The sequence below is a fragment of the Mesocricetus auratus genome, unplaced genomic scaffold, assembly GCF_017639785.1.
Source record: "Mesocricetus auratus isolate SY011 unplaced genomic scaffold, BCM_Maur_2.0 Super-Scaffold_100691, whole genome shotgun sequence".
NCBI lineage: Eukaryota > Metazoa > Chordata > Mammalia > Rodentia > Cricetidae > Mesocricetus > Mesocricetus auratus.
Window position 1 is genome coordinate 28997272 of NW_024429267.1, and position 26042 is coordinate 29023313.

The 26042-nt window shown below is 49.3% G+C and overlaps 1 protein-coding gene across 1 annotated transcript in view; it reads left to right on the forward strand.

Annotated features, from left to right (window-relative positions):
* The first annotated feature begins 54 nt into the window (after window positions 1-54).
* Rasgrf1 (Ras protein specific guanine nucleotide releasing factor 1) overlaps window positions 55-26042 on the forward strand; it is a 106618-nt gene continuing 80630 nt past the window's right edge. Inside the window, exons 1-2 of the mRNA XM_013121001.3 lie at window positions 55-708; window positions 19171-19277. Coding sequence (XP_012976455.1) covers window positions 433-708; window positions 19171-19277 — 383 coding nt within the window. The 5' untranslated portion in view covers window positions 55-432. The remainder of the gene's footprint in view (window positions 709-19170; window positions 19278-26042) is intronic.

Consider the following 26042-nt stretch of genomic DNA (forward strand, 5'->3'; position numbering starts at 1 on the left):
GAGGAGGCGCCAAGGTGCAGCCTGCGTGCGGCTCTGCGCCTCGGCGGGGCTGCGTGCGTGTGTCCCTGTCCGCGCTGCTGAAACCCGCTCTTCGAGGGATCGGCGTCACATGACTCCGCCTGCCCCTAGCCAGCGCGCAGACCGCCCGTCCCTCAGTTTGCCGGGGCAGGGTCGGGCGACATCTCCCGGGGCCCCGGGGCTCTACGGAGAGGAGAAAAGGTTCCAATAAGGAATAGTCCCTCTAGGTTCAAGAAATCCCAGCTCGGCGCCAGGTCCTGGAGTGTAGATCTTGAGGAGGGTGGGGTGGGGGAACGAGAGGGAGCGATCCGGCGAGCGCCAGAGAGAGGCAGCGCGGCGCGCACCGACGAGGGGCTGCCGGGTGCCGCGCGAGGAAGATGTAAGCGCGTGGGGTCTCGCTGGCCTCCGAGCACCATGCAGAAAGGGATCCGGCTGAACGATGGCCACGTCGCGTCCCTGGGATTGCTGGCGCGCAAGGACGGCACGCGCAAAGGCTACCTGAGCAAGCGGAGTTCGGACAACACAAAATGGCAAACCAAGTGGTTCGCGCTGCTGCAGAATCTGCTCTTCTACTTCGAAAGCGACTCAAGCTCTCGGCCCTCGGGGCTCTACCTGCTGGAGGGCTGTGTCTGCGACCGCGCGCCCTCCCCCAAGCCCGCGGTCTCTGCTAAGGAGCCGGCGGAGAAACAGGTGAGGGAGCGCCGCGTCCTGACCTCCCGCGCCCCTGTAGAGGCCCTGAGGGTTCAGGGCCTTCCCCCCTGCTTTGGTGACCGAACTTTGACCCTTCTACTCTAAGCATCTAGGGCACTCTCGGTATCTTCCGCGGGAAGGACTAGCTGGACCGAACCGGGAGGGTGACCCTAGGGCGAGCAGAGGAGGCAGAAACTGCGGGCTGGACGCTGCTAGGAGCTGCAGCCGCCCTTGGCGGGGTGAGCCCCGTAGGGGGCGGGGACAGGGAGGCTGAAACTTGAGATACCGATGGAGATGGGATCCAAAGGGCCAACGAGGGAGAGGAATCTGATCAGCGCCCGACCCAAAATGGTGCCCCTACCCCCATCCCCACCCCCACCCCAGCCCTGATAGCTGTGATCTTCTGCCTGAGACTTGGAATTCCTTGCCCTTAGGCTTGGGAAGGGTGAGGCAGGCGTCGGAGCGTCGCGGTTCCCTGCCTCCAGCAGCTAGGGGCAAAGAATAACCTGCGCTAGCCTGGCCGAGTTGGGGGGATTGCGGGGCCGGGGGAGGGGGGGTGTCGTTTTGTGGGATCGAGTGATGGTGTGCTCCCAGCTGGCTCTGGCCCCGCTAACAAACCCCAGGGCTCTAAAGACCGCTCTGATGCGCCGAGGCCAGGGCCAGGGTTGCTGCGGAGCCGTGGGACAAGTGGGCTCTTCTTTCCTCCCCCCGCCCCCTGCGCCGCCGCGTCCGTCCGCCGCAGTCGCTGTAGCGCTGCGCTCCTTCACTCTGGCTGGCGTTACCCAAACAGCAGAGCTAAAGGGCCAGGCCGCGATCTGCCGCGGGCCTGGACCTGATGGAAGAGCATTGAGGGAGGAGGGGCACCTGCAGCCACCTGGTGGGAACACTCAGACAGAGAGAGCTATCTTTAAGCTTGATATCTCTCCCAAGGCATCTGGTTCCTGGCCTCTGGGAGGAGAGGAAAAGTACATGACAGGGTATCCAAAAATGTCATCAGTGGGAAAGGCCTGACGTCCATGGGTCTCAGCCACTTGGCTATCATTGCCTTGATGGGGACACTGAGGCCCAGGGAGAGAGAGATTCTCCTGCCAGGTGTCATAGCAGGAGTCAAAGCCACCCAAGGTTCTGAGAAGACAACAGACCGAGCTCTCAAAAACATAGGATGGTGGCAACTGAACTGACTGGGATAAAAAGCCTCCCTTGAAGTCTCCTCCCTAATTAGGACAGAGGTCTGCACTCTGTCCCTTCAGCGCTGTCTTTACACCTCGCACTCAGCTCCCCAGGGTTAGGTGATCATTTCTGGGGGCTAAGAAGTGTGGGCAGGAATTTGAGGGAAGACGGAAGACTCTGAGAATGACCAATCAGGAGGCCAAGCAGAGTTCCCAGATGGCAAGGAACGGCAGCCGGGCTCCACTAGAACAGCCAGACCAGGCTGCCAGTTTCTTGCTCGCTTTCAGTCTTCAGCCGTGGCACACCTGTATCAACCAGTAGACCACACCCTAAGCCTCAACCAGGGCTCCCTCCACGCCCTAGCTCCCTACATCACAGTGGGAGCTGAGCTCCTGAGTAGGAAGGAAGGCAGCAGCCTGGAAGTTAAGTTGGTGGAGGTTCATGCACCTGCTCTCAAATGCCTGAGCCAGGAGACTGACAAGCTGGAGGCTGACTCTCAGCTGAGTGGCTTCTTGGCTGTGTGGCTTCAGTTAACACATAGAAGTCCTCTGAACCTGCTTTGTGTACAAAAGGCAAATGCTGCTGACCTTCCCTGGGGCGTTGGGAACACAAAGCCAAACTATGTGTATGAAAAGATGCTCCCAATACAACTTAGCTAGGATCCTAGCTGGGTTAGAATTATATTAGATCAAGTCACCCTTCCCATTTTTTTCAGGCTGAGAAACTGAGGATCATAGGAGGAATGGGAGTTTCCCAACATCAAAGGAGTCTGGCAGAATAAGACCTAAAATTGACCCAGTGTCTAAAAACTACGAAAATAGGATCCCACTTTGATTCCAACTTAGCCAGCCCTCTTGGATATTGATCATGGGACAGGTGGGAATGCAACCAGTTAGTGTCAAGCACACATGTTCTGGCCGTTTCCCAGAATGCTCAGTCACTGGGGCTCATTAAGAAGGCACGTGAGAGCATGGAGTGATGATCTTCTGAAGCCCAGCTTGGCCAGTCCCTGCTTTATCTCACACACTCACATCCAAGGTCTCTTAAGCTCTAGAGTAAGCTATGAAGTCACAGTTCCTACTGCCTTGACCCATTCTTGTGAACAAAATTCATGATCATCCCCCCAACCTTTGAGTAATATCTGTGGCCCCCACAGCTGCTTCTGTGTTTCTCTTGGACATGGACACCCCTATGGAATAAACCAAGAGAGCTCCCAGCCACTCTGGGACCAAACCTTGACTTCATACTCACCGGGCATGTAGCCAAGCGCCCAAATAAATTAGTCTACGAAATGCAAAACCGGTTGGCAAGGCTAACTGGTATCTGGTGAAAGTTAGTTTTAAGGGGGCCTCATTTTCACCCAAGTCTAAACCCATGGGAATAGAGACGGAGTCTGAGCTGGGAGCCGCCACACCAGTGTTGTGGACCCAGCGCACAGCAGGTGCACAGAAAGTGCTTCTTGAGGTGGACACGTTTAGACTGTCACATGTTACATCCATATCCATGTCCTGAGGGCTGACTGAGTGCTGGGCCTGAGGCCTAAGAAGCTGATGATCACAGATGTTGGGATCCTAGAAAAAATAAACACAAATAAGGAGGTGCACCATACCCTGTGAAGACCTTGGACTACCTGGGTTGCAAAGTATTCTGAGAGTGCAGGACGATCTGATGCCATCTCACCCAGCTGTACCCAGATTGACCTGACTACGTTTAAAGCAAGAGGATTTTTGTCCCATACTGGCTCTGGCCTGGGACCCCAGGGTGTCCTGAAATGAGATAGGTGCATCTTGTCCTCCACCAACCTTGACTGCTTCAAGGTACCCAGTCCCTCCCTCCACCACCGGAGTCTGGGCTTTCCTTACTTAGCCCTGACTTCCTTTCCTCCTATTCCTGAAACTACACCCCAAGGCCTGATTGATATGAACTCAGAGTCTGGTGTCAACACACCTAGAGATTGGCCCTGGGGGCGCCAAACTCTGCTTCTGAATAAAGTCATCCATAGTGGCTTCTCTAAACTACCTGAAATAAAACTTCTAGTGTCAGATTCTCAGTAAGAAGTCTTGTCAAACAAACTCCAGTACTTCCTGCACTCCCTTCAACCAGGGTTAAATGGGGACAGAGGTGCCTTCTGATTCCCTAGAGAGAGAAAGGACCCAGGCAAATGCCAGTTCCTCTGCGCCTGTTACAGGTTTGGGCTCCATGAACTGGGAACCTCTCTGAACACCTCTCCTCCACCAGGCCAGTGTTATTTCCTAAATGAAGTGCTACTCAAGGTCCTGGTTTATAGGGAACAGTCTTGGTTGGCCTGGTAGATTGAGTGCACCAGTTTTACAGGTGAGGAGACAGGCCCTGCGGTGGCTCGCCACAGCAGCTCACATGAGACTCGCCCCTCTAGCTTCCCCTCTCTGCAACTATGCAGCCTCACCACCCTCCAGAGCTGGAGTCTATTCAACTCCTCCACTAGCCAGGAAAATGCAAGCCAGGGTGTGGGAAAATGAGGCAACGCCCTTCACACACAGCTTCCTGTGATCCCGGCAAACCAGGGATGGAGGGCAGGGAATCAACCTCTCCAACTTGAGGGTGTCTACCTGCAGGAAGGTGTCAAGGCTGATCTGGGGAGCTAGCATGTGTGGTCACTGGCTCTGGAGTCACTGTGTGGGACGCTCTTTTACCCACCCTACCTCTCAGCAAAAATAAGGTTGAAGAGGCTCCCCTAGGATGCCTCTCACAGGAATCCACAAAGAAGGCTCTGTTCCAAGCCACATGCTTGCTGGCAGTAGTGTAAGGGTCAGTCTCACCGTTGTTGATTTGCCTAGCCTGGCCCTCTGCACTGAGTCGGGATCAGATTCCACAGGTGCAGAGGAGAGAATGGTACACTCCAAGCACTTATGGAACTTTGTTCCACAGGGTACCTGGCAAGGGCAAGAAACCCTCGCTCGCTCCCAAAGACCCCCTAGAGACTCTCTCACCAGCACCTCTTTGGTTAGAAACTCTGCCTCCTTCATCTCTGTCCTCTCTCCATTCCAGTCCCCCCTCTAGAGAACAAGCAGTCCCCAGTGTTCTTATTTTTGTACTTGTGTCACTTTTAACCTTTTTGATTGACACATAGCACATGCTATTTGTATACATTTATAAGCTATGGTATTACATTCTGATTTGGTAACCGCTACAGCCATTACCTGGACCTTTCTTACCCAGAGTGCACTCAGACTCAACCTCCTGCCAGTCGTTGCCTAGACAATCCCTGGAGAACAAGCCTGCTGACCCCTCTAATCCAGCCCCTCCACACTTCTTCTCCCTCTTGCTCCGGCCCCACCCCCTTGTCCTCTACAGCCCTTCTTCCCTCTCTCAAGGCAGGGAAGCAGCTCTTCCCCCTGAAACGGTGATCTTCACCCCAGCCCAGACCCGTAGGATGTGGCCTCTGGTCCTCTGGAAGCTCTTAGCCTAGAAGTGACCTCTCAGGAGAAAAGTCCCCTCTCCCCTATCCAGGACCCAGTACAGCCCCGGCTCCAGCACTGGTGGTGTTTCTAGTTCCTTCTCCATTCATATGTGCAGCCACAGTCCATGATTACTTCCTGTACTCATCTGGTAGCTTGGAGATAGATGTTTCCCTCACTAAATCCAGATGCCAGGACAGTGCCAGACAACAACTAAGTGCTTAGGTCACAGATGTGAGGCCAATAAAGGAAGGGAGGGAGAAGGAAGGAAGGAAAGGAGGGAGGGAGGGGGAGGGAGGGAGGGAGGGAAGAAGGAAGGAAGGAAGGAAGGAAGGAAGGAAGGAAGGAAGGAAGGAAGAAGTCTATGATAGACTATAAAGAGACCCTAACTGAAGACTGGCAGGAACTGGATGAGACGGAGAGGTGGGGATAAAATTAATTGTCCACATTATGCCCATGGACATTGCTTATGAACATATAGTAAACTAAGGGGGACAGGGTGTCAGACTCATGACAGTGAGGAACGGTGCTGTCTCGAGAGGCCAAGTGAGAGATGCTGGGGGCAGGAAAGGCTTTGGTCTGATGTGACGAGGATACTCATTACAGTGACCCCTGCCCCCAACTGACAAAAGCAGGAATAAGTGCAGAAAGGGATGGGCCCAATTAAAGGCCATGGTCAGATGCTTTGCAGGTGTCCTCCCTGTTACCTAGAACCCAAGGAAAGAGGTGATATCCTGGACAGATGCACAGCAGGGGAAGACAGAGGACTGTGCCAGCTGGATAGACCCTGTGTGGTCCCTTCGGGTCAGCCTGCCGTTAGACTCTTTCACAACCTGGCATGACTTGTTAGCCCATCCTTTGTGCACTCCGAGAGCAGCCAGCAGCAGGGTGTGAGCTCAGACTGCCAGCCGGGTGCTGCTGTTCCAGCTTCACAGACGAGGATGGGGAGCCCAGAGGACTCGCCAACAGACACCATGTGACAGAGCAGAGCTGAAGCTTCCCTCCACCATCCTTGCAGATGGACCATTTGACTCCCAGTCTGTGGGTCTCCTCCCTCATCCTGAGGAGCCCTGGGGACCATACTCCAACATCAGTCAAAGCAGTCTGCTCTGAACTGTTTTATATACTAATTGGGCTTCCACATAAAAACTCATCTATGTTAATGCTTTAAAACGTTTGACCTTCACTACAAGTTATTACCAAATGCCCTTCGGCTCAGCTCTGGCATGTTCTAAATGCACATTCAAATGTGTATCCTTTTTCTTTCTCTTTATTTTCAGAGGCAGGAACTGATTCGAGGTCCTTGTGCATGCTCAGCAAGTGCTCTACCACTGAGCTACACGGCTACCCTGTTGTTATTGTTGTTTAAACACACACACACACAGACACACACACACACACACACATACATTTTTCTAAATTACTCAGCTTGCTCTCAAACTTCGGATGTTCCTGCCTCAGACTATCAAGTAGCTGGCATGAACCTCCACATCCAGTTAAAAATGTGTATAATTTTGTGCATGGTGCTTTAAAACAATATAGCAGAGATACTGAATAAGAACAATTATACCAGCCATTGCACCACAGAGTGTGACAATATACTTCCCTTAATGGTCTCGGCCATTTTGTAAGGTTGTGACTATTAACACACAATATTTCAGCTTGGTTGATTTTTTTGTTTGTTTGCTTTGTTTTGCTATGTTTTTCAAGACAGGGTTTTCACTATGTAACCCTGGCTATCTTGGAACTTACTCTGTAGACCAGGCTGGCCTTTAACTCACATAGAACAACCTACCTCTGCCTCCCAAGTGTTGAGATTAAAGGTGTGTGCCACCACTGCCCATGTTAACCCATTTTCAAAAATGAAAAAACTGGGGCTCCACAACTTTATTTCTCTTGGTCCAGGTTATGGAGCAAGTCTTTACAGAAGCTGGCACCCAGGTCTAACTCTCAAAGCTAAGCTCTCCAGCCATAAACAGAATATAGAGACTGGATGGGTACCTTGTTAGCATCCTCTGCTTGTCAGAATAGGAGAGTAAAAAAGAATTAACAGTAGTGCTGGGGGTGTGGCTTGGTTAACCTACCAAACACTAAGCCCTGGGCAGATCCTTAGCATCCCAACAGTCAGGACACAGAGGCAGGAGGATACCTGCAAGTTTGAGGCCAGCCAAAGCTATTATAGATAGAGACCTTGTCTCAAAGGGAAAAAAATTAACAACAAGTGAAAATATGTCATGGCCACTTCAGCAACTTTTGTGAAGGAGGCTTCACTTTCCGCTTGGGTGGAAACCTTGCAACTCTGCTGTGATCAAGGGAAAACACAAGGCAGGCATCCACAGCCCACAGTCCTGACTCACTGGAATCTATCAGAGCCTGGAGCTGGTGTGTTGTACACACAGACAAGAGCACAACTCAGTCCCCTGATGTATATGCAGTAGCCTCCGTGACTTGTGAACGTGACAGGGGCCCAGAACACTGCCAATGCCTAAAGGCTCCTGTGAGGGCCATTGTCACGCAAGGAACATCAGGGAGGCCCAGACACCCCCACATCTTTTCCCCAGAGGGGAATTCATAGCCCCTCCAACATGAAGCCTTAATTTCCTGTCTCTAGCCTTGAACATGGAGGACTTCCCAGCATCTCAGGAGAGGCAGCTTTAGGGACTCTCAGCCTAGCTATAAACTCTGTTTCTATCACCCCTAGCTTAGAATGGGTTTCAAGTCCACTGGGCCTCAGTGTTCCCATCACTGTGCTAAGCTGGGTACAGTATAGGAAGCTATGGAACAACCTAGAAGGTATAGACTGTGCATTGTAGCAGCTACCCCTTCCACTCTTTCTTTTTTTAACAACCAAACATTTGCTCAGTGAAGCAGTAACCCAGGTCACCCAGGTCAGGAGCTCCCAAGACTCTTAATAAGTTGTCCCTGAAAGGGGAAGGCAGCTGCTGAAAGCCCACTTCTTGGTCCCTAGCGCTACGCCACCGGAAGTGAGCACTAGTAATGGCTAGAATTTGGGGAACATCAAGGCTCCCCTTCATTCTCACCTAATCTTGTGACACTCTGCTGAAAGCTATGCCTCAGTGCAGTGCCAAAAACCACCTGTGGAGTCTGTGCTGTGGTGCCCGGCTCTGAGTTCTCAATGCCAAATGCCAAGGTCAGAACTTGAACCAGACCTCCTAGATTGGTAAGATCAATGGACATCCAGGCCAATTGTTAGGTCCAGTGATTTCTGCTTTAGAGAATAAGCTTTTCTAACCTCCTGGGCTAAGGCAACATCTTTCCTCCACAAAATGAGATAATCATTTTCCGGAAGACATCTCCCAGTTGATCTTTGACTTTCTTCACACTGGAAAATCCAACTCACATCTTAAAATAAAACCTTTTTGAAACTACTTTTAGAAAAGTGGATGGATGAATTTGTATCAGCCTTCACTGGGATTCCCAAAATCCTTGTAGAAATACAGAGAAACCTACACGAACATTTCCAACTACAGGCATAAAATGTAATCAACTTGTCTAAATGCCTCCTGGGCTGTAGGTAAACTCCAGACACTGATGAAATCGTTTGGAAGAATCTGGCCACAGGCAGTGTTTGCAAGCTGCCCCGTATCCCCTTGTCCCAAGCCTGCTCTCCCAAGAAGATCTTCTTTGCCCTCTGGTCATACCGGTTGCCACCCAGAACCTCTCTTCCTCTGGTCAGATCTGTGGGGAACTGGGGGTGGGGAAGGCAGAGCTCCTGATGAGCCACACTGTGTGGGAGCAGGGGTGAGAGGTGAATAATTATGTGAAAGGGCTTACCTGGAAGCCTGGGCAAAGGAAGAAACAGATTGATGACTGCCTCATTAGTTGAAATGAACAAAAGTATGAATGGCTTGCATAACATCAGCAGGGACACAAAGATGACCTTAAGAGCTAAGTCACTGTCCCAGTCAGCAATTCTTGCCGGCCCTCAGTGAAGACCACACTCTGGAGACACCTTGATGGAGTCTGAGTGTCAAGTATCCTGACTGTGTAGGGTGGAGGCCAGACAGACAGTCAGAGATGCTCACAAACAGCCACTGCCTGGCGTATTTTAAATTAGTCAATTAATGGTATAATCCCACAACTGAACTGATGGGCAAAGGAGTTAAGAGTGGGCTGGTTTAACCCACAGAAACAGCTGACCTGAACAAGGGGGAGCTCTTGGACTCCAGATTGATGGCTGTGTGGAAAGCATGGGACTGACCCAGACCTCCTGAATATGGGTGTCAGCGAGGAGGCCTAGGTAATCTATGGGGCCTTGGGTAGTATTTATCCCTGGCGTACAAATAGACTTTGAGTGCCCATGCCACAATATGGGAGGCTTTCACAGCCGGGACTCTTGGGGGAGGGCCTAGGCCCTGCCCTGGATGAAATGACAGTCACTGGAGATCCACCATAGAGGGCCTCACCCTCCCTGGGGATCAGATTAGAGATTGGGTGGAGGACTGGGGCACCTGGTGGGGAGGGAGGGGGAAGAAAGGAGGGAGAGGGAGCTGGGATTGACATGTGAAACAAGATTGTTTCTAACCTAAATAAAAAATAATAATAATCCCACAACTGAAAATTCACGAGACAAAAAGCGTCTGGTGAAGCTGGCCCTTGCCACCTGACTAGCTTCCTATGGGCAGCCATTATCGCTATTGTACCATGCATCCTCTCAGAGAGCACACAGATCCTACATGTGCAAGTGTGCATAATTGCTAACTCGTTGCGATATACTGTAACCACTCTTCTGCACCTTGTTTTTCTCACTACATAGTGGTAATTCTTTATAGAACTACTTTATTTTTTTTAGCAACTGCAGAATACACACTATGAGTGTGCTAAGGGCTTTTTTTTTGGTTTTTATGAGACAGGGTTTCTCTGTATTGTTTTGGAGGCTGTCGGTCCAACCCGGCCTTGAACTCACAGAGATCCACCTGCCTCTGCCTCCCGAGTGCTGGGATTAAAGGCGTGCGCCACCACCGCCCGGCTTTTTTTTTCTTTTTTCTTTTTTTCCTTTTTTTTTTTTTTTGGTGTGCTAAGGGCTTTTAAGACGGCCTTCTTTTGAGGAATATTTGGGTCATTTAAAGTAAAGCCCTTGGTAATATTATAATCACAGTGGCAGCTAATAAATTCCCATGACAAGGGTCATTTCTCATCTGGGTCTTTGACAGAAACTAAAGAGCAGACAGACACCTTCAGATGGAAGCTTGGGCCTTATTCAGCAAACATCTAGAGAAGTGACTGGTGGGCAGGTGAAAGTCAGGCTAGTTAAGGCACAGTGATAGACTGAAAGATTTTGGTGTGGCACTCGCCATCTGCTGTGTGGCCCTGGTTCCCCGGGTCTGGAATACATGAACACAGAGCATTCAGCAGGCAGAAGCTTAGCTCCAAGCTGATGCTGAGATAGTCAGGCTGCCAGAGGGCTGTGGAGATCTGGTATACCCCACAGACTGGACAGGGAGGGTCAGTGAGCAAGGGAGAAGGTGTGTAGGAGGTGAGTATTGGCAGCAAGTGTGTGGCCAGATGGATACCTGGCTTAGACCCTGGAGACAAGCAATCTATATAGAAGCTTGGGGTAGGCTCTGTGGTGGTTTGAAAGAAAACGGTACCCAAAAGAAGCATCACTATTAGATGTAGCCTTGTTGGAGTAGGTGTGGTCTTGTTGGAGGAAGTGTGTCACTGTGGGGGCAAACTTTGAGGTCTCCTATTCTCAAGCTGCTTCCAGTGTCACGGTTTACTTCCTGTTGCTTACAAGATGTAGAACTCTCGGTTACTTCTCCAGCACCGTGTCTGGCTGCACACCACCATCTCCCACCGTGACGATAACGGACTGAACCTCTGGACTGTAAGCCAGCCACCCCAATTCAATGTTTTTCTTTACCAGAGTTGCCTTGGTCGCGGTGTCTCTTCACAGCAAAGAAACCCTAAGTCAGGCATTTAGCTTGGGAGCTGTATTAGTCATTTGCTTCATTGCTATAACAAAAGCAACTTCAGGAAGGAAAAACTCATTCCTGCTCATTGGTGGAGGGTGGTCCATCAGTGTGAAGAAGGCACGGTGGCCGGAGCAGGTGGCAGGAGCAGGTGGCAGGAGCAGGTGGCCAGAGCAGGTGGTCGGAGCAGGTGGCAGGAGCAGGTGGCCAGAGCAGGTGGCAGGAGCAGGTGGCCAGAGCAGGTGGCAGGAGCAGGTGGCCAGAGCAGGTGGCAGGAGCAGGTGGCAGGAGCAGGTGGCCAGAGCAGGTGACAGGAGCAGGTGGCAGGAGCAGGTGGCCAGAGCAGGTGGCAGGAGCAGGTGGCAGGAGCAGGTGGCCGGAGCAGGTGGCAGGAGCAGGCCGCAGCCGGTCCCATTGGGACAGCAGTCAGGAAGCAGAGACAGAGGAATGCTCCTGCCCAGCTGTCTTTCGCCTTTTTATTCAGTACAGGGTCCCAGCACAAGAAATGCTACCCTCACGTAGAATGAATCTGCCCTCACGTAGGATGAATCTGCCCTCCTGAATTAGCACAGTCAACATACAGATGTGCCAGGAGATGTGTCTCCTAGATAATTCTAGATCCCACCAAGTTGGCAATCGACATTAACCATCATGGGGCAAAGCGGGGTTCCTGGTCCAGTAAGCAAGGCCGCGGGAAACTGAGATTTGAGAATTCAGGGAGAGAAGCGGGGCAGAAAGAAGCCACTCGGCTCTGCTAAGTGTGTCTCTATGAAGTCACATCAGGTTAGATGGAGAAGTGGGGCAGGACAGCGTCTGTCCAGACTGGTGTGAAATCTTCGGTAAACCCACGGAGGCCTGTGCCTGTACCCAGTCGTCCTTTGTGAACACACAGAACCTGGTGAGGTTCCCGCTGAGCTTACGGGTGAAATTGGTGAGGCCACGGCTAGGAGGAAGCACATCAGTGAGCATTCTCTGTTGTAGAGACCGAGGGAAAGGCCAGGAGACAGTCCTGAAGTGGCCTGCTGTAGCCAGGAGGAGCTTAGTTCTAGGCTCTTTGAGTGAGATGCAGACAGGAAGCTAGAAGATGGTGCCTGGATGGGTGCCCCCACATCTGGGGAGGGAAGACGTACCCTCAGATGACTTAACTGCTTGTAATCCATTCAATCCTGTGACCGTGTGAGTGGTTCCCGTGACTTAAGAATGTCACTGAGTCCGTGATGAGATGGTCTTACCACAGCATTAACCACCACAGAGGGAAGGCACTGTGAAAGAGGGGCCCACAGAACGGACAAGCCATTTTTGAAGACCCCCATGAGAAAAGAATATGTTTGAACTCCAAACCCTGGCACCTACCACAATCCCAAAATGACTCCTTGGAATTCTGGACTTGCAAGACATTAGTATATCTTTCTCTCAAAATGAAACAAAGATATGGCTGGTGTGCCACCCAGGCCAGCACTCTGAGGGCTGTGACAAGAGGACCTCGTGCTTGAGGATAGCCTGGATTGAGACAATGGCTCAAAACCAAATTAATAAAAAGGTAAATTAACAAATCAAAAAGGTCCCATAATGGATATGTTCCAGAGATAATCCTTTGGCTGCAGGACTGCCCAGTACCTCTCTTCTGTCCCCGCAGTGTCAGTCACTTTTGTGAAACGCCTGTCCCCTCATCAATCTTGCCAGATCCACTGCCCACTGCCGAGGGGCAAGTACAGCACCACCTGCTTTGAGGCTTTTGCTATTAACCAATTAACTAATGAGCTGGTCTAATGAGTTTGGTCACCCACTCAGCAAACAGGGACAGCTCCATTCCCAGCACAAGGCACAGCGCCAGGCTCAGGGCTGTTTCTTAGTCAGAACAACGTCTCTGAAAGGACAGGAGCCCACTCAATACAGCGTAGGCAAAAGAGAAGACACGGACAATCGTGACGGTGGTAATTAGTAGAACTCCACAGAAAATCACTGTCTCCAAGGCCTGGGTGAGGAACCAGCTCTGACTATCTTGTCCCAACCTCACTCCAAATGCCATCATCTCCTTCCTGCATGTTCTGAGACTCTCTGCTTCTGTAGACTTCAACACGTCCAGATCATTGCCTCCATCTTCCCATTGCTCTGGTCCAGACTCCAAGAGCTCCCAGGGCATGTTCCCACTGGCACTGCCCATGTTCTCTGGGAGGACTGAGGAGCAGGACAAGGGGTCTTTGCTTCTGGTGCCAAAACAGCACTCCTCCCTCAGGAGATTCAGGCAATGAGCGAACCAATCGAGAAACCTTCAAAAATACCAGTGTCAAGTTGTAGTGATGGCTCAGTGAGAGGATCCGAGTTTGACCTTCAGACCTTATCTAGAAAAGCATGGTGATACAGGCTCATGGGGGGACAGCGACAGAGCATTCCTAAAGCCCACAGGCCAGCCACCCTAGTTTACCTGGTGAATTCAAGGCATATGAGAGATTCTGTCTCCACAATCATACCTATGATCCTGTGGAGTGCTCTCTCTCTCTCTCTCTCTCTCTCTCTCTCTCTCTCTCTCTCTCTCTCTCTCTCTCTCTCTCTCTCATTTAATCAAAGCAAACAAAAACCCAGTACACACAACCCCCTCTCTGTTATCATGGATCCTTAATGGGTTGCTGCTGTTATTTATGTTCCCAGACAACACTGATGTCCAGGAGTTGACACTGTCTCATACAATAGTAAAAACAATTAGAAAGCCGTCAACATACAGGTTGAAGTGAATTGATGAGGGGTGGGGCCATAGGAGCCACCTGATCCACAGTGAGGGACATACACTGAGCAGGTGGGGCTCCAAAAACCTTCCCAGATTGCTCAAGTTCTCTTTGTCTGATCTCAACAGTGCAAGGTTGTCTTGTTTTTAATGCTGGCACCATGGACTTTGGAAAGCACTGATCATGAGGAAAGCCTTACCCCTCTGGAAGCACTCATGGCCTGCCTGTAGTCACCGATAGCCATGGGGCAGACTGGCTTCTGCAGGGGGCTGAGTGTTTGTGACTCGACTACTCACTCAGGCAGAGAGGGAAAAACGTGGGCTTTTCTTTCACTGTTGACACCTCTGTGTGTAGCAGACTAGAATAGACTAGAACGGGTGCCCCCACTACCAGCCAGTGAGCAGCCCGGGGTTCCAAGAGTCAACAACACTAACTCACTCTTTGGAGCAGTGCAGCCAGACCAAGCTCCAGCTGCAGGGATTTCCACCTGTACGTAGGTCTGTTAGGTGACCAACTGCTCCACTTTCCTCAGAACTGAATTGGCTAGCACATGCCATGTCCCCAGGAAATGCATCTGCCCTGTGTCCCCCTTTTCCTGTCAGCTGGGGAGTCACAGGGAGCCAGGGAAAGGCTGAGCAGGTAGAACTCAAAGCCCCACCCCATCCCCAGGTTCCAGGGACTCAAGCCTTCCTCCTCACCTGACTTCAACAGCGGACATTTGACATTGACACCAGGAGTTTTGGGAACAGAGGGCTAACCTAGAATGGGGGGGGCAAGAAAATAGATCCAAGCCACACTGACCTAAACAGTCACCTGCCGGGTAAAGAGGGGGGGAAGAAGGGTGGGTGGTGAAGACAAGGGCAGGAACCAAGGCCCACAGAGAATGAAAAGATCTAGGCAGAGAGGAAAGAACAGAGATAAGACGCGGTGTCTTCCCCAGCTCAAAGAGCCAAGATGAGGATATGTGCAGAACTTTGACTCATCCAAGCCAGAAACTTCACTCACTATGTATGGCACGGTGACAGAAGACAGACTTCCCTGGTCATGAGAGCCACTATTGAAGTCAGAGCTGCTGGGGCCAGCATCCCCTCTGCCTCCATCTTTTCTCCTTGTGCATGCAGTGTGGGGCAGCCTGAGAGGGTAGCTGCCCTCCAGGGGGTGGGGGCCGGGAGAAGATATGAGGGTTTCTCCCCCATGAGGGAGGTACAGAATGATTTTCAATACGTTCCTGTGCCGCTACTAGTCACCTGTAAGATGGGCACTTCAGAACCTCAATAACTGTGTACATTTAATACTGTCCCCAACTTAACCCCAGGTTTCTCGACTGGATCAGGGTCTGAAAGATAGCCACGTTTGTATCCCACACCCGCAGCAGAACACACCAGCCGTGAAGCTGTGTTGTCCAACAGGACTGGTAGGGGGTGGTGTTATAAAGACAGTAAGAATGAGAAGTGCAGCAAGCGTGCTCTGGGGACTTGTTTGCGGGATGGCACCAGTGTTCTCTCCACTGGACCTTGGAAGAGCTATAAAAGGAGGAGAACCTCTTTATGCCCGTTCCATAGATGAAGAAACAGGGATAAAAGCCAATGAACAATGCACAAGGTTACCTATCTAGTAAGACAAGCCAGCATAGCATTTATCAAAAACACGAGGCCCTTGGGCTTTTCAATGCTGTCATCCAAATACATAAGACTATGAACCGCCCCTCCCTTTCTCCTCCCTAAGTGAATGCAACCATTTCTTGAAGAGAAAATGCCGAGGTTGGGAAGGTATATCAGGATGGATCAGGGAGTAAAGTGCTTGCTGTGCGAGCTTGACAACCTGAATTTGGATCCCCAGGACCCATGAAAAAGCCTAGAGGCCTGTGACTAATCCCAGGGAGGTAGGAGGAGGGAAGACCCCTTAGGTTTGCTGACCATCCAACACAGCCAATCACCGAGCTTCGGTTTCAGTAAACCTTCTCTCAAAACTTAACTTGGAGAACAATTGACCAAGGCAGTCAGCATCTGGCCTGCTCACAAATTGCTAATATATATGCACACTCACACACATGAACATGTACGCACGAAAAAAATAAATAAACGAGAGAAAGTTCTTTCAAGTGCAGTCTCCCTCTTCATTTAACTCCACACAGAGTAGGCTGGAGTAAATGTGCCTGGTCCCTTTCTTCTGTCATGCTCTGTCCCGGCTAGGGCTGCTCCTTGTGCAGAGGTAGATGAGGGTATACTCCTTGATCCAGCCTAGCTGTGAAGCCACATCATTCCAAACCTGGCTTTTACATGTTCTCATTCTCCAAAGTCTCAGATCAGCAGGACACCTGAACCTGTCACACACAAGGCCTCACATCTGTGGGAGATGGGAAACAGGTAAACCAGAATGACATGTGACCTCTGCAGTTAGCACCGGGTGAGTTTCCCAAGCTCACGCCTTTGTTACCAGCCAGGGACTGCAAAGAGCCACTCCGTGGGGTGGGAAGGTGTTTCCACCATCCTTGGATGTCTGTGCCGAATTGCAGAGAGGAGTCTTCCATCTGGAGGAACTTCTCACCAGGAGCCTCTTCTGAAGGTCAAGGTTGTCCTCAGGGCTACAGAGGCCAGATGGTAGCTAATGTGGGTTTTACTATGCAACTCTTGAATGTTTGCAAACACCTGAACTTCACAATAAGAAGCTGGAAGTGGGAAAGAGACAGCAACAGCCGAGGCTTTCTCAGCTCAGACACCTGAGGGTCCCAATAAGCTGCAAAAGGGTGGGGGATCCTTCTCTATCCCCTTTCCTCTAGATCCCTGCCTCCCCTCGTTCTCAGACCCAGGGGCATTCATCATCATGGCTGTCCTCACACCTCCACAAAACCTTCCCTTCCTCTTACGGTAAAGGCAGAACCCACGTCCCCCAGAAGGTCCCCTAATCACCATCCTGGACAGAGAGTAGGTGGAACAGCCTGGCACAGAGAAAATCCTGTCGCCCTCAGTGTCCACCCTGGGCTCTGCATATTTGGGGGAGCCTGTATTGCTGATAATAAAATTAAGACATCAGGTCCAGACTCCAACTAACCAATGGCAGCAAATTTATGGTCTTGCCTATGGGGGCTTTGCTACACTCAGCATTGTGGCAGGCATGGGGCGTGTGCTCAGAAGAGTTGCGTCAGGTAGTTATCATCAATGTGAGCCAAAAAACAAGAAAAACAAAGAGCCACAGCATGCCTGGTGCCTCACAGAGACCACAGGGTAGGTGGAGTCCTCCTTATCTCATGAGTCCTCTCCTTCGGCAATTTGTTGTTCACTCAGAACCAGCACGGGGTCGGGCTGAGAACACTCCAGACTATTCTGGCAAGACCCTGGACTTGAGAAGTCTGAGGCCCATGGGTCAGCGCCTCTCTGAGGCTCCAATATTGGAGAGGAAAAGTAAGGTAAAGGAGACCGGTACCCAGCAATCTACATCCAAGTGGCAAAGAGCAGGCCCCAAACAGGAGGCGTGTCAACTGACCCCTCTCCCGTCCACGCGCCCGGCTTCTCTAAGTGCCTGGGTCGTCGTCGTCTGGAAAGCAGATTGTGCCTGTGGCACTTGGTGGATATGGGACAAAACAAGATCGTTAGCGATGAACATTTTACCGGCTCCTTTCCTCTCCCCGGATAGGGAAGGAGCTAAGTGGCCACCTGCAGCTCCTCTTTTAACCTGCTTCCTTCCCACAGGGTCGGTGCCCACTGGAGCTTCCTCTCCGTTGTTCGCGGCAAGAGCTGACATTTCACGTTACAGGCCCAGTTATCTGTTTCCTAGGAAACAAGGGATAACGCTAACTCTGCAACAAGTCTTCCCTCCACCCCCTAACACACACACACACACTCTCTCACACGCACACACACTTACACACACACACACACACACACACACACGTGTGCTCCAGTCTATCAGCCAGAATGGCAATTAAAAATAAAGTACAAGTCAGTCACTAAAATTAGTGTATGTATCTTCACCTTGTGTTGCTGCTTTCTGCCACCTGGAAACCTAGGAACCAAAGCACAGGCACCCTGAATAGCACACTCTCCAAAGGGCAGGCCCCAGACCCCTCTTTGCACTCCACCCTGCTTCTTTCCGAGGCAGAACAGATGGTCTCCCACCTGAGGTTATCCCTCCCTCTGATTTTCTTCTCTTCCCCTTCTTTCCCCATCTCAAGGCTGTCCCCAGAGTCCCGTATTCTGCATGCCCATCTCCCACTCACCCTGCCCCCCAAGCCACCCACAGACTCCTGTCTATGGCACCTCAGTTACTCAAACAGAAAGCAGGATGTCACCGTCACCCCTTTCCTCTCACCTGTGTCCCTACACCCCCGAGCTCCTGCCCGTGGGTACCTCTCTGCCGTTTGTCCATCTGCACTGTCTATCTCCTCTACTTCCCGCAGGCCACGGGCCCCAGGTATCTGTGTTGTCACCCAGTCTTCCAGCCGACTTGAGAGAGAAGCAAGACCCAGGGAGCGTCCTCTGAGACGCTCCTCTTCATCGCCCAGGGTGGGATCGGTGTCTGGCTGCCTCTGTTCTCCACAGTCCCTTTCATCTCTGGTATAAATGCGATCATATGGCATTAATTACTGCACACACTCATGCCATCCTTACTTTATGCCAGGTGTTGTTCGGAAAGATTTATGCGTATTTAACTCCCACAGCAACCCTATAAATGTGTGTCTCTTATCTGGCTCCTCAGCTTCCCAGAGCCCTCAGGAGGCAACCCCAGGGTTGACTCAGCCTTAAGTCAGTCACCTGTGTGGCTTACCGTGAGATTTCCTGGGGACCGTACCACTGATTCGCTTCTGCCACCCCAGCATCTAGACGAGTGCTTACTCCGTTTCCGTGGAGTAATTAAAGGCATTTTGTATTGAACTGGTACCTGGTCCCCCACAGAGGTGTGTTTCCCCTGCTGTCCACCCAGAAGGCCTGATGGTTGCAAACTGGCTTCTTTTTTTAATTGGTTTGCAAATAAGGCTTTGTGGGATTTGCTTCCTTATCACACCCTAAGCATAGGTTTTGTTACATCACACAAAAGCTTTTTGATTGAGCACTTGAAACTCCTAAATAGAATAGCATTCCGGGGACCACAAGGAATGTATCCAGGCCTGGTTACAGAGGCAGCAGGCACTCGGCACTACAGCAGGGAGTGTGTGGGGTTTGGGGACATCCTGATAACTGCAGGTGCCTGTGTTTTCTTCAGCATTACTTCACAGTGAACTTCACCCACGAGAACCAGAAGGCACTGGAACTGAGGACTGAGGATGCAAAGGACTGTGACGAGTGGGTGGCGGCCATTGCTCACGCCAGGTATGTCTCCTGTGTGCAAGACCAAACTAGCCAAGGAGAAGAGACCAAACCAAGCAAACATGTGCAAGCAAAGGGGTGGGAAAGGAGGGGACGGGAGTGTAGGTGCTGTCAAAATCTTGGCCACCCCAGAGAACAAGAGCTCTGCCGAGTCCCATCCTGGTCTAACCCCATAGTCGCATCTCTGACATGTGCAGCCACCAATTTGATGCGTGACCATGAATTAGCCCCATCTCTCTTTTTTTTTTTTTTTTGCACTAAACTAACCATGCCCTGGCAGAGCTAAGCACTGTCAAGTGTAGCACCATCCAGTTGGCCCTCTAGACAGCTGATCTCAGTGACCTGGTAAATAATGAGGCGTTATTGTGTCTACCTGCCTATAAAATGTGAACCTCTGAGGTCAGGGACAATGTGTGACTCTGTATTCCCAACGACTGATAAAAGCATAGAAAGGGTGTCCAGCAGATGTGAGTTGGAAGAATGTAAAGAAAAATGGAAGGGTGGAGGGTAAATATAAGGCTGGAGGCTGGAAATTAGTGATTAATGGAAAATTAGTAATGAATGAATGAAGGATAAAATGATATGGATGAGTAATGTATATGTGGAGGATAGAAGGATAGATGGATAGATGAATCTTGTGGGCCTTGAAACTCACTTGCCCAGAAACCTATATTGTGACCCAAGCAATGGCCTTAGTCCTAGGAGCATGCCATCTCCATTTCTGTCCACAAAAATCATCTGGTCTTAGCTACAGAGACCAAGTTCTACTAGAAAAGGCAATAGCCGTATCTGGAGCTGGGGCTGGCTGCCACACAAGTATTCCCCACAAAGATATCACAGGTTGGTGAGTGACATTATTCCATCTTCAGGGAAATGGGGGTCGAAGTAGGGTACCAGTGAACCTAAGTGAAGGATGGAAAGGGAGATTTAATGGGTTTAAATATGACCATCTCAACAACAACATCTACTCCCTCCCTGCCTCCCTCCCTCTTTTGAAAAAAAATCTAACCCTCTTATTTAAAGCACTTATACACTGAAGATAATTTAGAGAATAACAAGCAGATAAAGTTTAGATGTTAAAAAGCAGATGAGAGCCAGAGAGATAGCTCAACAGATAAAGGCACATCCCACCAAGCCTGAGGACTTAGCGTTCAATCACTGGGACCCACTTAGTGGAAGGAGAGGGAGAATGTTGTCCTCTGGCTTCCACAGGTAAACACACACACACACACACACACACACACACACAAAAGAAAACATGTAATACAAAAAATTTTAAGCAAATGAAGTGGACAACTGGTGTTCATGAGATCATAAATGACCTCAAATTTCCTGTTGAGATGCTCTGGGAGCCATTGAATGTCTTACACCAGGAGAGTAACATGAGCAGAGCTATGATTTAGACTAGGAATTTCTGGGTTATTCAATATGAAATTGAGTGAAGAAGAGCCTAGGTTCAAGGACAGCAATTGGACCTCAGCCTCCCCGCATCAAAGAAGAACCAATAACAAACAGGGTTTGATTTTGAGATCAAAACATTTTGTTTGAAGATGAAATAAAATTACTTACATGAAGGAACTTCATAAGTATTTAAGCACTAGAGGGATTCACTTTTGCATTTGTTTACTTACTTTGTGGGGGGGTCACACATGCCATAGCACACATGTGGAGGTCAGAGGACAACTTGCAGGAGTTGGTTCTCTCTTTCCACCATGTGGGATCCAGGGTTCAAACTCAGGCACCTTTTCCCTGCTGATCTGTCTTATGGGCACTGCATTACAAGTTTAAATAACTATTCATCAATACAAACAAATTCTAGACACAATGCAACCACAATGTCTATATGGTAGGTGGCTTAAATGATGAAAACTGGCAATACCAAATGCTGATGAAAGGCTGGAAATTCTCGGGCAACACCAGAGGGGTGGAAAATAGCACAACCGAACTGGGACATGGCCAGGCAGATGCTTGCCATATGCTCTGTTGTCTGTTAGTTCCATTCCTTGGTACCTGTCCAAGAGGAATGAGAAATGACCACAAAGATCTCCTATGTAAATGTCCTTCACAGCTTCATGCAAACCATCAGCCATGATGTCTATAAACAAGCTAATATATAAACAATCCTCTGGTGCATCCATGAAATGGAATATTGCTGAGAAATAAACATGAATCAACTACAGTTATGCACAACAAGATGGATGACTTTAAAAATCAATATGCTGAGTAGATAAAGGAAAAATATGTGCTGTATGCTTTCAGTTATATGAAATTCTAGATGAGACAAAACTAAACAGGGTGATGGAAACAGGAACGGCAATCGCTTCTGGGGTGGGGATAGAGTGGGAACTGCTTCCTGGGTGTTAGAAAGGATCTTTGCCTTGATTAAGGGTTCATGGTTTACTGTCATAATTGCTCACACTGTTACTGGTGTTTGAGATCTGGGCCAGGTATGTCCAGGTTCTTAGTATCTTTTTCAAAGAACCGAAAGGCTCACACAAAACTGTAAAGTCACAGAGCAGTAGACTAGGTCAGATACTCTGTCAAGAGTGACAACCCACCCCAACAGTGAAAACACTCAAGACCCAATTATTGTTTAACACTGCCTTTTATGGGGTTCAAATAAAGGATGAGCTTTTGTTGCTTAAGGGTGTGGGTGGTTGTTGCGTTGATTGATATATTAAATTATAGACCTGTTTTCTACTGCATGTGTCCTTTCCCATAACTCATCTGATTGTAATCATAAGCATGCCCAATTATGTATAGTAATAAGATGGCAAATATGGGATTTTCCCTAAAAGCTCACTTTAAGGATGCACTTTCTCTTATTGCAAATGCACCCAAAACTAGTTCAGGCCAGATTGACCTTCCTACTCTGCACCAGAACATAACTAGAATATAACTGAATAGAATCTAAGTTTGATGGAAAGGAGAAACAACATTGCATTCTTCAGAGAGGATGCGCATGAAAACCAGTACAGATAGGAGTCCTAGGTTGCTAACAGGCTGCCAGGGAGTTCCCTAAAAGAAGTGTGTGAGAGTCAGTGTGTGTGTACATGAATGCATGTGTGCGTACATGAATGTGAGCTAGTGCATTCATGCATGCATGTGTGCATGTGTGCGTGTGTGTGTTGTGCAAGTAAGAGTTCTGGGCTATCCAAAGTGCATTGCTAAAAGAGAGGTGTAGGTATATCCCAAACCAAGATGAGTCCCAAGTTGCTAAACTATTTCCTATGCTTGTCTTCCCAACATAGTAATGTTAGGGTCTGTGCTTTCCACAGTATGTGTACTGAACCTCACTTTTGAAAAATGAATGATGACTATTAAAATGTTTCAATTTTCTGCTGCTGCATGACAAATCACCACAGACTTGTCAGCTCGAAATACCCTTTCATTGTTTTTGTGGGTCTGTGGATCAAAAGCCCAGGCTCCACTGAGATTTCTGCCCAGCACCTTGTGAGGCTGCAATCAAGATCAGGTCATTGAACCATGAGCTTTATTCAGCCTCAACCTGAGAGAGAGAGAGAGAGAGAGAGAGAGAGAGAGAGAGAGAGAGAGAGAGAGAGAGAGAGAGAGAGAGAGAAACAGAGACAGAGACAGAGACAGAGAGACAGACAGAGAGACAGACAGACAGATAGACAGAGAGACAGAGACAGAGAGAGGAGAGAGAGAGAGACAGAGAGAGACAGAGACAGAGACACCGAGAGAGAGAGAGAGACAAAGAAAGAGACAGAGACAGAGAGAGAACATACATATGCATGCATGTACATGTGTGGCTATGCGTGTGCTGCAAGAATTCCTTCTCTGACAAGAAGTAAAAAATGTCCACCTTGTCTTTGTAAAGTCCCAACCAAAAAACCAAAGGTTCCACCCTGGGAAATGAGTGAATTTCTTGCACTCAGTTACAGAGTGATGAGGGATTACAGCAACACTGTAAAGTACCCACACTGGAAAGTCTTCGCCAGTATAGTCTATGTTTTGCCATAGTCACATAGATGAAGCTCCCTTCTGTCAACTTTCCCAGACAATATACTCTAACACCTTCCCACACCCCAAGGGCACATGCAGAAATGGCCAGGAGGACAGTATCTCTGGTGAAGATCCAATGACCCTCCCCACTCTTCCTTCTGTGAGGGAACATCAATGTGGAAGACCACATTCTACAATAGTGTGTGTGTGTGTGTGTGTGTGTGTGTCTGTGTGTGTGTGTGCATGTGTGTGTGTCTGTGTGTCTGTATGCATGAGTGTGTGTGTGTGCAGCAGACTGGCTCTCTGCCACAGCCATATTGAGTATGAAGTATTTTTACATATTCCCAATTTAGTTTTTATTTACATATACTTAATAGAAACATTCCATGTATAAAAAGAAACACTGTGGTGTATTAATACCATGTAGAGACACAATGTTCTTTCACACCGTATGGATCATATTATGGGATGCCTCTGTAGTGTATGTGTATAGTCGTTTATAAGATAAAGCATCCTGTGTGCGTCATACCCAGTATTTTTTTTAATGTCTTAGTTAAGGTTTTAATTGCTGTGAGGAGACACTATGACCATGGAAACTTTTTTTAATATTTCAGTCCTCCCTCTGGGTATTTCTTTTTTATTTTTTTTTTACATTACAGTCCCAGTTCTCTCTCCTCTCCTCCCACTCACCCCCCCCCCCCCCATCTCCTATCTGCTCCTTGGAGAGGGTAAAGCCTCCCCTAGGAAGGCTACTAAGTCTGTCCCATCATCTCATTGAGGCAGGACCAAGGCACCACCATCCCCACCCCTGTGTCCAGGCTGAGCAAGGTATCTCTACATATAGAATGGGAGTCTGGGCATTAGAGTTAGATCTTGGGCGCACTGACAGTGGCTACATATATTGTCCCAGTTGTGCCATTGTCACCTATATTAAGTGAGTCTAGTTCAGTCTTATGCAGGTTCCCCATTTGTCAGACCTGAGTCGTGCTCTCTCACTAGCTTAGGTCAGCTGATTCATGTGGGTTTCCCCATCGTGGTCTTGACTCCTTTGTTCATATTATCGCTCCTCCCTCACTTTGATTGTACTCCAGGAGCTTGGCCCATTGGTTAGTTGTGGATTTCTGCCTCTGCTTCCATCTGTTTCTGGAAGAGGATTTTAGCTTCTCTGGGGTTGTGGATTATAGGCTGGGTATCTTTTGCACATACCCAGTATTTTAATGAGAGGTAGATACCAGGCCAGGGGGCAGAGAGACTGAAATGCACTCTCAGACCCTAGGGCTGATTCCACTCCAGCTTGGAAACCGACCAACGGTTGTTCTAAGCACATCGCTCTTCCTCCCTGGGCCTTAGTGTCTTCGTCGAGTAAACCATGCAGTCAACCTTTCACGACCCCTGAGCTGAGTTTCCTTCTAGCTCTGATAGTCTATGATTTCATAAAGACAGGGCACACACCAGGAGTGGCTCAGTCAGTCTCCACCGGAAGGAGGAAGGGGAGGGGAGGAGAAAGGAAAGCCTGGGATATCCAGTGGCTAGATAGAAAGGGAGGGAAAGCAATGTTGCTGTTTTGTTTGTTATATTATTTTGTTTTTCAGTATTATTTTTCAGAAATAATAAGGTTAAAGAAAGAAAAACATACTTTGGCTCATGGCTTCAGGACAGTTGGCTGGCTCTGTGAAATATAGGCCTACGCAGGACAGAAACATCTTCTCAGAAGGGTGTGGCAGAGGGGAACAGTTCCCCTCATAGCAGCAAGAAGCATGAAGAAAGAAGCAAGAGCTGAGGACAAGCTATACCCTTCAAAGACACACTCCCAGCCATCCACTTCCTCCAATTGAACCAAACCTTCTAGCTCCTGCTACCTCCCTATAGTCAGTCCATTCAATGAGGAATTCATCAAGGACCAGTCACTGACTAAGTCAGAGCCCTGATGATTCCTCCCCAAAGCCCAGCTACTGGCCACCAAGCCTTTAAACATCAGCCAATGAGGAACATTCCAGACTAAAGTATAATATTCTTCCTTTGGCCCCAAAAGGCCCATGGCCATCTCACGCTGTAAAATATATTTACTATGTCCCCAAAGGTCCCCAGTCTTAACAGACCCAAAATTTCTCAGAAGACCAAGTCTAAACTCTTCAATGATCAAGGCAGCAGTAGCTATGAACACCTATAAAATAAAAAAGGAAGGCATGTACTTGTAACATACAGTGATAAGGCCCTCCCCCTTTCCCAAAGAGAGAAATGGAAACATAGAAGGAGGACTAAGACCAACACCAGCCAGACAAACATTAATTATACCATGTAGCTCCATGTCTGGGTATCCAGGTCACGTCATGCATAAACCCAGAATCTGGGGCATGGTATGAGCTCCAATAGGCTTTGAAAGTCCCACCCCTGTAGCCATTTCTGCTGTAGCTTGCACTGTTGCCATCTAGGGGTCTTGATCAGGTTCATTTCTTTCATCAGTTAAAGAATTAAAAGGCAGGAAAAAATCTCTGCCACAATAGTTAGTCACAGGGGAATTCTCCGACCTAATCAGTGGCCTGACCCTGGGTAAGTTCTTCAATTCATGGACTGTTGGGAGGAAGTGGGTAGCTGGGCAGTGAAGGGTGCTACTATTACAGGTGCTCTAGGAAGGTTTTAATCAGAGGTAAAGAAATGTACACAGACAGCAAGCCCCCAGGGAAAAGACCCTTTGCAAGGCGGCCTGGGAAAACAGAAGCCTGGCTTCTCCTTGAGGACTGGGGTATTTTACAGTCCCTTCCCTCTCACAGGGTGGCTCAGTTTAAAGAAAGGAGGGCTGAC